Consider the following 16544-nt stretch of genomic DNA (forward strand, 5'->3'; position numbering starts at 1 on the left):
TTTTGAAACACTGACTTTTTGTTTTCAAAGTATTAGCAACAGAATGTAGATTTGTCACTTTATGGTAATTACTAATATCCTCCCCACCGGAGTCATCTGGAACATATTTAATTATTGACTTCATTGAAAACGTACATGGCACATGTTCACTCTTCTGAGCCAGTCTTTAAATGGACAAAAGCCTATTTGTTCCTTCTTTGAAAATCCAGCCTCAGCACATAAAATGACCCCCAAATTAGGCTTCTGTTATTTGTGTAGAGCCTACATAAAATGTAAACATGTAAGCTGACATTCATCAAGCATTTAGGCACACGCTTTGGTATAAGTGCTCCAGCAGTCTATATGGGAAAAACCCTAGTGAAACTAGGGGTACAACTGTGTCTCGTACAAATATTAATATGGGAAATTTATACCTCTCTTACAGCTCGTGCCTCTGCATCTCATCTCCTAGACAGCATCAAAGCTGGCTCAGATGTGCCTGTATGTACTGCAGGCAATCCCCGCACACACACCCCACCATGTCAAACTTGTGGCAGTACTTGGATACCATCATATTTTCCCTGCTACATTTTAATACTCGATGCCTCCATATTTTAATCTTTATAGTGAATATTGACTAAGAAGTCTTTCCTTTTTCAGGCAGTGCCAACCCAAGCATAAAGACCAAAAGCAGCAACATGATACAAATGCAATCATACTTGAAGCAGGACTAATTTCAGCCTATAATGAAAAAAAAAAAAAAAAAAAAGAAAGAAAAAGACCATCAGGAATGATATAGTGTAATTTTATAATGAAGAGAGCCACTTACCACTCCTTTCTGCTCTCCCAAGCAAGGCTGGAGTATCTTTTATCTTACAATTTCACTGGTTTGTGCCAAGTCTTACCAATAATAATAACAATAAAATACCTCCAACTTCACCTATGCATTCTTTCCTGATTTTTCTTCTCCTTAGGGTCAAATTTTCGAACACAAGCCTGCATTTGTTATGTGGACTTTACATTCCCCTGACCCCTTCAGTTTTGCCGCAGAAAAGTGGAACCTATGTCACTTTTAAGGTTGCATTCAGAATAACACTTAAATGCAAAATTTGTTGCTTTAAATAGGAACATAGGTGGAATAACTCCAAAGTGTTTAATATATAGACATTAAAGGCAGATTTCCAGGGGAGCTTAGCTTTCATGAGGGCACCTAATGGGCTCATTTTCAAAATCCCACAGAACACAATATCTCCCATTCTGTTTAGCAGAACCATTATTTTGCAAGTCTGAACATCTGAGGTTTTGGAAGCTTTCAGGTGTGTGAGTGTGTGTCTGTGTGGTCCCACAAGCCTCTGCAAAAGCTTAAATTGAAAAATGTGTGATTATTAATTTTTATAGCAAAAATGACAAAGGCCCAACACTGCCTCAGCTGGGATAAAAAGAAAGGACTCAGCTGGATTCCACAGTGAAGTGCTGGCCCCAGCCTCTGCTAAACTAGTGTGTGCTCCCCAGGAAAGGAAAAGACAATAGTTTCACTCATAGAGACCATTCAACACACACAAGAGAGAAGAGGTAATGAGGTGCAGCTGAATAATACCTTCATAAAGCTGAGAGAGAAACCAGGTAGATGTCATCTGCAAGGTAAATTAAAATTATACATCTCTGAGGATTATCAGTGAAAATTGAGATCTGAAAGGGAATTTGCTTTTGATATTGGAAGGGATAAATACCCAATGTAAATCCTTTTATGTGGGCCTGTAGAGTGGAACAGAGAAATTAAAGATAAATGAGATTAAGGCATTTTTTAAAACTACATTAGACATATTTAAGTTATCCATGGAGGGGAAAAATACTTTTGAGGAGGAGATTAGTTTATACCCTCAGCAATACATTCATCTGGGAAATCAACTGGAATAAATCTTTTATAATCTGAATTGGTTGTCGTGCCCCAGAAGCAATACATACTCCAAAAAAATCCTTAAGAACATTTCTGCATAGCCTGGCAATCAGCCCAGGCAAGTGACATGCCATGTCACTTTTTTGGTGAGGTTTGGGGTAGGAAATATGTAGGGCATAAGTTGATTTTTTTATTGTTGTTGCAAAAGGATGCACTGGGGAGGACCCCTTAGCCTTGGCCTCCCACAAATCCTCCTCCTATTTAATTCCTCTTGGAAACAGAGACAGAAGCTAACCAAAATCAAATGCTACATGCTCTGTGTTTCTTTCTCCATTGCCAGGGACTAAAGTATATACAACTGCTGCAGTTTCATGCAGGCCTATATTGTTATTAAAAGTCGACTGGAAATGTTGTTAGGAAGAAAAGTGGAGGAAATGAGTAAAAAAGTAATACATTCAGATGCATTTGGCTCTCTTCCTGGGAGCCCTTTTAATATAAAGAAACTCAACAAAGTTGTATTTTTAGATCTGGAAAGATGTGTTTTCATATTTCACACACTAAAGGGATTTGCCTTAGTACACTCAAATTTCCCCCATCCTCCTCCCTCATGTGCTAGAAGAAATGAACTTCAATCCTCAACTTAACCACTGGATACACATATTCTCTTCTCCCCATTGGCCAGAATAAAAACCAATAAATGCATTTCATTTCTTTTGTGGATATATAATAGCACCTGGCAAGGATGGTCTTAATCTCCTTACACTGCTTGCATCAATGAAAGAAACCTTTGTAGTGTTTCTTACAAGAGAAATGAAAGTATAATAGGAATAAAATATGGAAATATAAGTATTATCTCCATGTAGATGTGTTATAAAATGTATAAAATCAATATCAATGTCTCCAGAGGGTAGCACAATTTAGACAATGGGTTATTAAAGATGGAAAGAAAAACATTCCTCTTAATGATGACAGAGCTCTTCAGAGACAATTGGGAAGTATGGGGTTGTGTTTAGGAAGAAAATAGGTGGCAAATATCTAGCAGTAGACCTGTTAGAAAGAGAAAAATATATGACTTGTTATAAACGACCTAAAGCCAGTGGTATCTTCCCATTGGTACTGCAGACAAGCATGTTTGCAGGGGTCAAGCTGCTGTGTTTTATCAATATCTTTATTAAGCAAACACAGATCTATTTCAGACATTGGAAAGATGCTCTGCTACTTGGATCCGGAACCATCAGCGGCTGAGGGGGGAGGATTGCAGCTTATTAATATATTAAGAAAATCACCAGAACTTTATTCTTCTTTCTTCCCAGGATTCATTCAAATTTCCATTTTAGCTCAGACAATATCAGTTATTTACTATGCTAGAATTGAGTGCAACAAAGATGAGTTTCTCAAAAAAAAACTAATGACTTCAGATAGCCTCAAGTTACTGGGAACCTTACCCGAAGTTTGCTGATGCTGAAAGTTTCCCTATGATTTAATGACCTTTGATTTACACTCAAAGACTGAAGGCATTCAAGAAACAGATTGAAAGATTTTAAGCAACTTTTAGTTTAAATGGCTAAACCTAAACTGACAATATACACTTTCGCACTAAAAGTTCAGCTGCTGTGGGACAAGAGTGGAAAGGAATAAACGGTGCACAGAAGTCACGCAAGGAAATAAGTTACTCTCTTATATTCATAATCTTCATGAAATAGGTTACACTACTCACCAGTTTTCCACCTTCAGCTTCCATAATAAACCAATTATAGAGGCCCTAGGAAGAAATGACGGGGCTCTACATGAAGAAAAACATTGAATGTGAGAAACACATATCTGTGGTAAAGTCTTTGATCCTTAGTCTGGATCTCTGCATTGAAAACTTTGTGAGTGTAATGTGGGGATAGAGATGTGAATTTTAACTCTCTCTCTGCCACAGAAATCTTTTTTATTCTCTAAAGAAAAAAAAAAAGAAACCTTCTCCCAGCTGTACTTGCTTCAAAAAATAAGAATATAATTCAGCATTAAATTACAATCATGCTTTCCATGCTCCCCATATTCCCCTCATATTCAGCCTATGAATTTTACTCTTGCAAACTTGTCACTGGCACCCATTTAACTATCCACCTACTTAAGTATTAATTAGAAGAGAAAAAACCTAATCTACTCAACTACATCTATCAACAGAATACCCAAACTTTCACACCAGAACCAGGCTATTCTGGCTGTTTCTCTCTTCTACGTTCAATGTGTCTAACCAATTAACAAGAAACGTTCTGAATTTTAGAAAATAAAATAAATAAGCAAATAAGAAGCAAAATAAAAATACACCTTTATCACCCTAAGACTTGGTGTTCAGACCATGGGTGTTTGATTTGTACCTAATGTAGCCCAACACACCAGGCCATTCAGATGCCTGTCAATAGAGCACGCTGCTGGCTGCTCCACTTATAGTTCATCATATAATGAGTTAATAGAGCCTTCAGTTAAAAAGCACCACTTTGTAATGTTACAAAAAATTATTTTTCTTCAGAGTGAAAACCAGAAAAGTCTGGAGTTAATGAAATTCTTACAACAGGATCAAGAAAAAGTCATAGAGGAGTATTCAGAGGTGCAGGGCATTCTTGTTTACTTGTGAGGAAGTTAAAGTCTCCCCTGCCACCTCCTGCAACACTTGATTTTCACACTGCTTGATGCAAGTTCTTCACAAACTATGAAGCTTGTAGATGTCCACCTTAAAGGTCAGAGCTCATTTTAAGGCTTACCTCACTTCCATGACTAATTAGGAGTGCAATTTTAAAATAAGATCATCAGGGAAGTGATTCTTAAACTTTCATATGATTGAAGTTACACTTACTCACTGTAATGAGTCTTTCATATCAACCTGTTCAGCTGGTGAGCTACCAAATTATTTTTCTAAGTGGTATTAATACATGTCCATCTAATCATGTCCTTACAGACTTTGACAGCAAACGTGCAATAAAACACCCCATGATTAGCTGACAAGTTCATAGGTGTCCAGGCTATGAACAGATTCCAACTCTTCCATTGAAACATTTCAGATCTAATATAATTAGGTAGAAGCACTGGGGTGACTTTTATGATAAAGATGGCATGTACACCAAAGATGCATGGGAACATAACCTGTTGTGTGTGAAGACACAATTTTCCCAAGCAACGTGTGCTGTAAAGACTGAATGCATCAGTGAACAGAGGCACTTCAATATTTTAAGCCTGGGACTGGGGAGTGGTGAGTGGTGATCTAGTTCAGCAGGTGACCAGCTGAACACTCATAAGATAGCAACAGAGAAAAGATTTACATTCACACAAAGGCTCATACTGGCACAAGTGGGAGACATGAAGAAGTTTCCCACACCTAGAGGAAAAGACCAAGATAATGGGAGCAAGGAGGATCTGGCTTTTCACAGAAGCAGGCTGGAAATCATAGATGGAGCAGGTAGTGGTGGCCTTCATACTGTGGAGGTTGCCTAACATTTATCTAACTTTTCCTGACAGGAAAATCCACAGTGCTTTTGTTGACAGCAGACCTTTAAACCATACTGGCACACACACTTGAAACCACCTTGTTCCTTTAATTTAAACCAAATTCATCTCAGATTCAAAAATTAACCACATTGTCATGTATCTCACTGTGTCTCATAAATACATCTTTTTTCCCTTATCTCAGGCTACTTTCAAGTTTTCAAACACCTTTATTACCCTGAAATCTCAACACTTAGTTTTCCTTCCCTTCTAGAAAACTATGCACACACCTATGCGGACACCTCAGCCTTCAAGTTCACAAAGCACCATAATATCAAGTTATTTTAGTTAAGAGTGCTTTCCAACTGGTTGTTGTATAGGTGCACTCTCCCCACAAGCATGCCATGACAGAGGAAGTAACATGTCCTTCATTTCTGCCTACGTGGATAAACAACCAACAAGCAAAGGCAGGAATTTCAGCAAACACAAAAAAAAAAGTGGGTCTTTTGTAATGCCCAGGAAATTGTATGCCTTGGAAGAAAGGCAATTTGTCAGCAGGATACAAAGTAAAGATTCCTTACTAAGAAATAATTATAATGGGCAGTTAGGTCTGGTGGGTTGTTGGATTTTTTTGGGGGGGAGGTTGTTGGTTTGGTTTGGGATTTTCTTTTTTTGTGTGTGTTTTTTTTCTTTGTTTAATTACTGTTTCTAGCCCATGAACACAAATCATTTATTTAACTAAATAAAACAAAGGATGCCTCCCTTCAGGGAGGAATTCATTCATTACTGATCAAAGTGCCAACAGCTAGGTTTAACCCCTTGGGAACACTTGACATTTTCAACGGTGGGCCCCAGGGGACCAAGTTCTCTTGGGTAAAGAAATAAAAAAAACATAAACAAAACCCACAAAAACCCAGAGTGAAAGAAAACTGGAGAAGCCATAAGCCCATTTGTTTAACAAAACACAGCACTGTTCTCCGTGGGCAAACACTGCTTCACAAGCGATACGGAAGGCGACAAGAAAAGGCACACAGGGAAAGCCTGGAAGCCACATAATGGCCTTACAGCACTCCAGAAATAATTAAGAACCATATTCATGGGAAAAGTGGTCTCATTAAATTGTTTTCAGATTGCAATTTTCTCCTAGCGTCTCCCCCATCTTTCCCTTTCCACCAGCAATGTTGGAGCAATGAAAATATCAGTTTGCTGTCTAGTGCTTGTATTCTCTTAAAAATGTCATTAATCAATTATCTGTCTATTCACTGGCCCTAGGGTCCAGCAGAGCAGATATTGTGAGCCTTCATTTAATGTTTTTAAATGCACTTCAGCCCACTTGTGATATAATAAAACTTTATTGAATTCTGTTCCCACATCACACTTACCATCCCTCACTTTTATTGATATGTGAGCCCTTCTACTCTTCCGTCAGCAATAAAAGGAGTATTTCTAGCAAAAAAAAAATGACCTTTCCTTCCATCAATACAGCAATTGGGAAATGTGACTTCAGGTTCCATGTTTAAAAAGAAAAAAAAAAATCTTAGGAAAAGAAAAGATGAACCATGCTCAAGTGTTGTTTTCCTTTTCCTTTCAAGCATTAAGGAAGGAGGAAAATTTCTGTAAGGAAAGAAGCAGGAAAATCTTTGTAACATTTATTAGCCTGTTTACCCAGAAGAATGGAAAGGAAGGATGATTCATCCTTCCTCAGAAGCCACGAACATTTTTCCCTTGCAGGAAACAGCCCTTTGAATAGATCTCAGATTAAAAGCTGATGGAAGACTTGTCGCCTGGGTGCGAGGCAAGTTATCATCACAGCGAGATATATGCCATGCCTGAAGCACCCATCTCACTCCCTCCTGCTGCTGCCATCCTTTCCATCAGTGTAGCAATGGGCTTCTCCTCCTTGAGCCCCCACCTTTTTTCTACTTTGTCTTGCCCTATACTTTAAATTAAACTCTCTATTAAAAACCAGAGTGTTTCTGAAGGACACAATGCACAAGTTACTCCCTGAACTCTAAAACCTACAACCTAAGGGAATTGAGAGCTCAGGAAAAACTGAAGGTAAATTTGACTCAGCTAGCTAAATCCTCTTTCCAGCATCACACTTGGATCCTCGTGAGCCTGAACGGTTGTCTCTAGGGAGAAATGAAAAGAAAAAGCACTCTAAAATACCTCTGTGGTTTCAACTCACACCTTTTTTTATAACCAAAATAAAATCTAAGTGCAGACAATCCCTAAATTTCAGTCAAAGCCAGTGGGAGATTGTTGCTCACCTATTGGAAAAATCTCCCCCTGTTCTGACTTATGGTGTCACCCATGAAGGGCAGTGCTGCTGCCACACCCATAAAGGGCATGTGCTCAGGAGAGTGAAGGAGGCTCATCAGCTTTTAGTGGGTTGTTATTTCTCTTTATACACCTCAGAAATACATGAAGGACCACTAAAACAGGGACAGTTTGAGCTGTTAAGTGTTTTGTGCATACCAAAGCTGTATTTGCATTGCGAAAACCCATATGTTAGTTCAGATTTATCAGATTATCAATATAAAATCTTGTTGTTTACAATAACATTACAAAGGTGAATAATTACACTCCTAGACACACTAGCACCATGACAACAGGACTGTACAAGCACCTTAGAAGGTACTGAAGTGTTCTGCAATGAGTGTTGACCTAGCTTCACAAAATGACCACCACCACTGCTCTTCTCATTACCCTGTTCCTTTACTGCTCCATAAAGGAAGAAGGAAAGAGGGGAAGGATGCGCTAGGAAACAACAACAGCGTACTGGATCTAAAGGATCCTTACAAAGTGGGGTTTGTCATACTTAACTCAAAGTGCAACACAGCCTAAAATGCAGTTTCAGGCATCTCTCCGCAACGTGGCATGTGTCCAGAGCTCTGGCAATGGCAAACTGCAGGTCTGCAGTAGTACGTACTTAATATAAAACCATAGAAAAGCTTTCTTGCCCAGTAATGTTTAAAAGAAAATACAGCTTAATAAAATGGGAGTAATAATTTCAGAAGAAAAGGTACAGTATTTAAAGCAGGTGTCAGAAAAATAAACACCACATACCAAGGCCTGCTTTGAGAAAGACAAAATTAATTTGGTGACTTTTCCCGATACCAGAAAAACAGGACAACTGATGCCACTGAAGCCTGTCAAAATAAGCCCGGTACTTTTTCACCTGCTGAAATCATCTGCTTTTTACTTGCTTTTCATTGTCAGAGAGTAAAAAAAAGTCCATAGGTCTTAAATAACTGTCCATTTTTGTAGACAGCATCTGCCATCACATAAACTGCCTAGAGGATAAAGAAAATGAGGAGAGGACCAGGCTATCTGCATAATCATTTGTTGTCTTCCCCACATGTCCAGAGTAACTGTAGCCTCATGAAACTCTCCTTGTCAGGGGTATTTCTAGTGAACAGACAGGAATGCAGTGTGAAAGGTGATATAAAGGACATTTTAAAATATATGAGCTAGTGAAGTTAGAAGAGGTTTGGTTTTCCCCCTCCTGAGAGGAAAGAGGGATGCTTTCCTCTTGAAAATGATATGAGTTAGTGGTGTAAGAGTTAATAAATGAATTTAATCACAAGAGGAGCAGGCTACCCAATGGAGTTTTAAATCTTCCGTAATTTTTCTCCAAGGGAGCGTATACACTAGTACTGTATTGAGCGTAAGTGCCTAAGGTCAGTCATAACAACATCTGTTAAAGATGACTCCTAAATGCTGCTCTCTTGAGATGCCCACTCACTCCCTACTGCTGCTGAGCCAGCAACTGTTTCTCTCTGTCCATAAGGAATAATTTGAAACCACAAGGAGTAACCCATCCAACCAGATGAAGCAAGCTGGAGTTGCACACAAGTACAAGTGCCTGCTGAAATATTAATTCCTTTGTTATGCAACTGCTGCATTTCTTCAGGAGATGGCCATATGGCAGACACCACCATTCACTAAGGGCTCAGTGCACACAGCCATTGAAGAAACGTCAGCAGCTAAGGAAGGTTTTCCCCAGCAGTGAGAAGTGCTAGAGAGCCACTAGAGTCCACTCCCCTCCACCAGCAAAGCACCACATAAGGCAGCTTTACGTGGGCAGTAATGCTAAGAAAGCTGGACCTGAAAGGACTTACACTGAAGGCATCAAGGGGGAAAGAGATTTCATATACCAGGCATAGCTTTGGTCCAACCATACCCTTGCTGACCTCCTTTTCCAAAGCTGACATGTTCCCCATTGCTTGGATGGCTTTTGTTTGTGGGGCACTCTTGGGGAACACCTGCAAAGCTGAGCTGACCATTTTCAGTGAGAAGAAAAGGAGGTGGTAACAAAGCCAGGTAGAGACTGAGGTAGGAGAAGAATATAAAGGAGCCCTAGGTTTCACACTCCACATTTGCAGATGAAGGGACACAGTTTGCCTGAACACAACCAAGTTTCCTGGTGCTACACTGAATAATAACACACTTGTTGTCCTGAGTTTAGCCTTAGCAGTCATTTTTCTCCTTCTTAGTAGCTGGTGCAGTGCTGTGGTTTTGAATTTCAGCCTGGGAACAGCGCTGATAACACCAATGTTTTTAGTTGCTGCTCAGTAACGTTTAGCTCAACCAAGGATCTTCTGAGTCGCATGCTCTGCCAGGGAGGAGGGGAAGCCAGGAGGAAGCAGAGACAGGACACCTGACCCAAACTAACCAAAGAGGTATTCCATACCACAGCACATCATGCCCAGTATATAAACTTGGGGCAGTTACCCAGAAGGGATAGATCACTGCCGGGGTTAGGCTGGGTATCGGTCAGCAGGTGGTGAGTAGTTGTATTCTTTTAGAATCATAGAATAGTTAGGGTTGGAAAGGACCTTAAGATCATCTAGTTCCAGCCCCCCTGCCATGGGCAGGGACACCTCACACTAAATCATGCCACCCAAGGCCTCATCCAACCTGGCCTTGAACACCGCCAAGGATGGAGCATTCACAACTTCCCTGGGCAACCCATTCCAGCGCCTCACCATCCTAACAGTAAAGAATTTCTTCCTTAGATCCAATCTAAACTTCCCCTGTTTAAGTTTGAACCCGTTACCCCTTGTCCTGTCACTACAGTCCCTGATGAAGAGTCCATCCCCAGCATTCTTGTAGGCCCCCTTCAGATACTGGAAGGCTGCTAGGAGGTCTCCACGCAGCCTTCTCTTCTCCAGGCTGAACAGCCCCAACTTTCTCAGCCTGTCTTCATACGGGAGGTGCTCCAGGTCCCTGATCATCCTTGTGACCCTCCTCTGGACTTGTTCCAACAGCTCCATGTCCTTTTGATGCTGAGGACACCAGAACTGCACACAATACTCCAAGTGAGGTCTCAGAAGAGCAGAGTAGAGGGGCAGGATCACCTCCTTCGACCTGCTGGTCATGCTTCTTTTGTTGCAGCCCAGGATATAGTTGGCTTTCTGGGCATCAAGCGCACACTGCTGGCTCATGTTCATTTTCTCATCGACCAACACCCCCAAGTCCTTCTCTGCAGGGCTGCTCTGAATCTCTCTTCCCTTGTTATTTCCCTTATCATTATTATTATTGGTGGTAGCAGCAGTGATTTGTGTTATACCTTAGTTACTGGACTGTTCTTATCTCAACCCATGGGAGTTACATTCTTTTGATTCTCCTCCGCATCCCTCCGGGAGCGGTGGTGAGGAAGGAGGGGGAGTGAGAGAGCAAGCTGCGTGGCTGAGTTTAAACCATGACACTTGTGTTTGACAAATTTTTGACCCTAAATTTCCTAGGCAACGCAGAACAACAAGCCCTGGAGATAGGATCCTACTTTACAAGGCGCTCACCCCTTGATCCACTCCCCTCTCCCATCCCTCCACCCTCTCCTCAATTCTATTCACAGAGGCACTATATTTGATTCATCAACAAATAGAAAAAATGGACATCAAAGCTACTAACTTAATTGCAGAGGCAATGTGGCTTGTTGTTGTTTTCCCCTCCACATTCAGATCATTAAAACATACTGAATCCCTACTGTTCATTTGGTACTGAGCAGCCTCTCACAAGAGTTATTTTACATCTTGTACACTGGACCGATTAACGCCTCAGGGCATAATATTCACATATTACCTTTCTCACAAGGCACCACTATTCCTCTTTATTTTATATGCAACAAAAGCTATGGAGGGGTACCAGGTAATGATTATTGCTTTACCAGCCCAGTCTCAGGAGGGAACAGCGTATCTCATGCACATATAAAAATCACAAGGAAATACAACCTGCTGTGATGAGTAGAAACCGATCTCCCCTCACATTCCCCACAAGCAGTCTTGCTTGTAAAATGAAAGACCTAATTTAGAGTGGAATACCTCCACACGGGTAATTGGGCGTGAGCTCAGCAGGGTAGACTCTGAGACACTGATGTCACTTTTTCCATGGTCATGATGTCACTGATGTCACTCTTTCACAGCAGGCACCCCATAAAAAATATTCTATCACTGCATTCAGAACCATCACATTTTTTGTTTAGAAAATTCAAATATGGACACACCGAGCCTCCCACCAGCAGAGAGAAAGAGTCCCTCAGTAGAGAAGGTCCTCCTTTTTCAGAGAGGTAGTCTTAGCTACACCCACCACCATGCAGTTCCACAAACGCAAAACCCCGCACAGCCTTTCCACATTGCGGCAGCAGGCAGGCAGCCACCTTCTGCATGAGGGATGGAGACCACCCAGGGGGTTCTCAGTTCTCGCTTCCCCTCCGGACAGCATGCTTGTCATTTCTCAGCCACATCTGCTCTCCTGCAGCTCATGCTTGAGGCAATAAAGAAGACGGTCTTAGTCCTTGAGCCAAATCTTGTGTTTCAGCAAATTGAAGTCTCCTGCTGCTCTCTCAATACAACTCTGTGGCTCAAACATGTCCGTTCCTATACTTGCTTTGTATTTTAGAGGTGTGCTATGAGCTTTGGCCTACCTACACATACTGTTATTCACCGCTCAGCCCTTCACAGCTGCTAAATAAAAAGTGAACTCCTAGTATCACTGTTGTTATTTCTTTTTTGAGGTATGCCAGTTTTGACAGTAGGACCATAACTGCATCTAACAAATTCAGTTTCTATGGGAAGCAAATTCTGAGGTACACTTGACTTTTTGTAGCTCTGAATTTCCTGTTCAGTGCATATTGCTGTAATCCCACATGACTGTCTGTCTACCCTCAAAAATTCAGGCTAAATGACTTACCTCTAATTTGCCTTCATTAACTTTGGTAGCTTATAAATTAGTATTTTCTATCAGCAAACATCAAATTTCCGAAAACACTAGCTTTCTACCTCCTCAGAGTTACAATACAGTATTTAAGGTACTTATTAAATGTCACCAATTGCATGGATATAGGTCAGTCAAAGCACGTCAAAGCTATATGATTACAAACATAAAACTCTGGAAAGAGAAGCTATAAGCTAGCAACAGTGCTTCATTGTTCTGGTCTGCTTTCACTAATGGGGCTTACCAAGTATTTTCCAAAAGGCAGTATGTCACTGTTAAACTGCACAACAAGGAAAACATGGAACACTATGAGGATATTTTTAACCTAAGCTCAAACCTTGCATAAAGAACAATTTTTCAGTTTCATATGACGCACGTGGATTGTCAACTAGCGTTTACTTGCCCTTGGGCAACAAGAGACAAGCTCAAGGCTGGCCCAGTCTCCACAATAAATCAGATCTCTATTAAAGAAACAAATGCAAATATATCAAGATACATACTGTAAGGAACACATTCGTACTGCACTTCCAGGTACTTGTATGTCCCTGGGCAAGGGTCTGGAAACACATCAGGGCCAGCGACAACTGCACATTGGGTCCGATTACTGCATCTGAAAAGCAAGACAAAAAGAGAGTCAGAAAACAGTCCAGACAGAAGGACAGGTCAAGAGGTTGAGCAGCCCCTCCAGCGTAAACAGGATTGAAGATGCAGAAGCCAGGACTTCATCATCAGCTGGGGAAGCTCAGCAAAAGTGATAACAAATACCAATGTCTTCATCAGCTTCTTGCCAAAAGAGAGGAGGCACAGTGGCACAATCCCTTCCCCTCCAAGCAGTCCTTATACACCAAGAGATTATTTCCAAACTGTGAGGAATGTTTAAAAAAGAAAAACAAAAAAACAACAACAACAACAAAACAAACACACAAAAATCCCCACTACTACAGATATGTGGTTCTCTAAATTTCTGAAACACTAACTCGATAAAAGTGACCTCAACTAACCTTAAATAGCTGCATCTTCACTAAACAAAATGCAAAGACTAAATCAATGACATTTATGGCAAAAATAATTATTGTGTATTTCATAGCAAGCATAACAAATACATGTTACAAAATATTTCTAAAGGTGTTCACACAAAAAAGTCATCTTGAATAATGTTGTTTAATGCAAAGCAAAGATTAGAAACGTAGCTGTTTCTAATTTTCCCACTGTCCTAATGTTTTCCCACTTAAGTGGGAAAAAAACCCCAACAAACAGTCAAAATCAAATAAGCTGTCTAAACCCCAAAATAGTAGTTTTACATACACAGGCAACACACATTAGCTATAAATGGCTAAGTTTTATTCCATCATTCTGCCCAGCATAGATGCATCTCCTGAGATGGTGTATTTTTTCCAATAGGCAACATTGTTTTCTCTGAAGGTCTTGCCATGCAATGCACAGATAAGGAAGTGACTCTGTCCACTCAATTAGTATCTTTCAGTTTTATAGCACACACACTGAGTTTGGACCCTGCAAGGTGCTTTTCCTGTGGCACGTACAACTCACATCCATGGGTGATTGATCTGCAAGTACAAGGAAACCCACATTTGTTTTGCTTTCATGTTACAAGCACCTCTCTATAAAATGTTTGTGTATTTTGGGAATGCAAAAGCACTTAGTAAACTAAAGTTCTACGGTGAGAAACCCTCTGCTTGTTTGTTGGAGCTGGGGGTGGGCTGGGAGAGTGGACAGAAGGAAGGAGAGAAAAAGTCTTTGAATTGTATGCTTTTGCATGCCAGGAAGGGCTAGACCATTAAGTGCTAGACAACTGCATTAACTTTCTCTAAGATGCTTCCTCCTGTAACCCTGACCCTCCTCTTCTTCTCGAAAAAATTATGACAGCCAGTGCAGAACTCACTTATGTTTGCAGTGGAAATGCTTTATGTTTACCTGAGGCTACAGTCTGTCAGCCTTAATGCGGATTTTATTTGAGCTGATAAATTAAAATTGATTCATTAGTGACTGCCTTAAGCTCCATAATTTCTTTAATTTTATGGGAAGATTAATAAGAGCTGATAACACTTACTCATTGGGCTGTTTTGCTGGATAACAGATAATCCAGAGGGCTGGGACATTCTCATATTTTCTAGTAAAAAATGACAGTTATCACAAGTGACTAGTTTTATAATATACACAGAAAAACAATTTCATTAACAAAAAGGATGACTTTTGTCCTCACCCTTGCTACTTACAGACAGGTGGCTTGGCTGGGATATCACAGGTAGCTTAGACTTTGCAAGTGGGCAGTCTTCCAGGAGAGGCTTTGAACATCATCCAAAACTTTACTTTCAACAAAAATCCTTTACTGGGCTCCATGTGCCTTTCAAAAAGCAACTGCATTGGTCTAATCAATTGTAGGAACAGCCCTGGCTGGCTTGTAAGGGATAGCTCTGGCCCCATTACATAGAATAAGAGCAACGAATCAAAGAGACATTTTAAAATTATGAGTCTGGATCCAAAATTATGAGGAACTGGAAGTGGAGGGAGAAACAGACACATTTAGGGCTCATCTGTATGTGTTTTCAATCTCCTCTGTTTTTCACACTCATTTCATATGGGCAGCAAAACCGTTTCTGGCACTTGGCATTTTGGGTTTCCTTTTATCACGCCAGGGTGAAACACGCAGGTTCCAGCACACTTAAGAGAATTTCGACTAAAAATCTCAGAAAAAAACCCTATATCTGTTCAATCAATTGTTACTGTCAGAGATGAAGCTACAAAAATTTTAAGGGGAGAAAGTGATTAACCCCCCCCACTCATTAAAGCTGTTTGCTGTGCTTTTGCTAGTACTTCTTTTCCCCACTTTCACAACAGCTTCTTGATCCCTTCAGTTTTGTCATATTTCTTTCTAGACAGATTAAAGGCCCAGGTGACAGGAAGTCACACAGAAGAAGTGACATAGAAAAGCAGATATGTAAACGAAGATGTATCTGCAGCCTTGAAAAGGGAAGGGGAAAAAAGAAACATGTAATCATACCTTACTCCATTCCAGCAAACCAAACCACAAGCTCTTCTTTGTAAATAATGGGCTTAAAAACTCTTGAGATTTCTTGGTGCCTGGGTCTTCATAATACTTGTGCCAAACTTTTTTTCTTTTTTTTTTTTTTTTTTTTTTTTTTTTTTTGTTGTGGGGGGGGTGGGGTGGGTGCTGCGTTTTTGGGGGTTTTCTTGTGCTTTTTTGAGGGAGCAGGGTTGTTTTGTTTGATTGCTTCCCTTTTCTTTTTTCTCTCGTTTCTTGAAGGAAGACCTTTATTAACTACTGGAGTTACAATCTGCAGTGAGAAACAGCCCTACATCAACTCAAGTATAAATCTGTCTCTTCTATAGGGAAGTTGCAGAAGCCCTGCTCAGGTCCCTTAACTTTACACTAGAAACACAGCCCTGCATCTTACTAGATTCCCCTCCAACAGGGCAGGAAATATTTACATCACTGGCTTTACCATAACTGTACTCCAAAAAAACTACACTCATCATTTTTACATCTATCTATACCTGCTATTATTGCCTTTTGACAAGTGTTTCTTATTTCAGGCACTGATTCATCAGCTCCTTCAAACAAAACTGCTTCTCTTTTCCCTGTTTTGCTCTCATGCTGCAACCTTCCAAAGTTACCAGTGGCCTCTCAGGGTACTTTCTCATTCACCATATGTTCCGACACCACGAAAACAAGAGAATTGTGGGAGGAATCTGTGAATCTGGGGGACCTGCTGGACAATTTTATGCCTATTAAAGAAGCATCTTCCATTTTATTGAGTTTGCACAACATTTTAAGTGTATTCTGGAGACACAGAGGAATTAAAGGAGCCTCTCAAGTAGTTTTAGTTCCCTTTATTTATCATGAAATCTGATCAGGAATTTATAGCAATCCTGTTGTTTGGGCTTGATTGATGATTGATTGATTGATTGATTTTTAACTTTGAAGTTCTTATTGTATCTGCAA

At 40.4% G+C, this 16544-nt stretch overlaps 1 protein-coding gene across 17 annotated transcripts in view; it reads right to left on the bottom strand.

The window, feature by feature from the left end:
- ADGRL3 (adhesion G protein-coupled receptor L3) overlaps positions 1–16544 on the bottom strand; it is a gene marked incomplete at its 3' end in the record, with an annotated part of 327501 nt that overhangs the window by 198073 nt on the left and 112884 nt on the right. For all 17 annotated transcript variants that reach the window (XM_080613903.1, XM_080613905.1, XM_080613916.1 and 14 more), the window contains one exon: positions 13063–13172. In XM_080613903.1, the coding sequence (XP_080470029.1) occupies positions 13063–13172 (110 nt within the window). The remainder of the gene's footprint in view (positions 1–13062; positions 13173–16544) is intronic.

Source organism: Psittacula echo (genome assembly GCF_963264785.1).
Source record: "Psittacula echo genome assembly, chromosome: 1".
NCBI lineage: Eukaryota > Metazoa > Chordata > Aves > Psittaciformes > Psittacidae > Psittacula > Psittacula echo.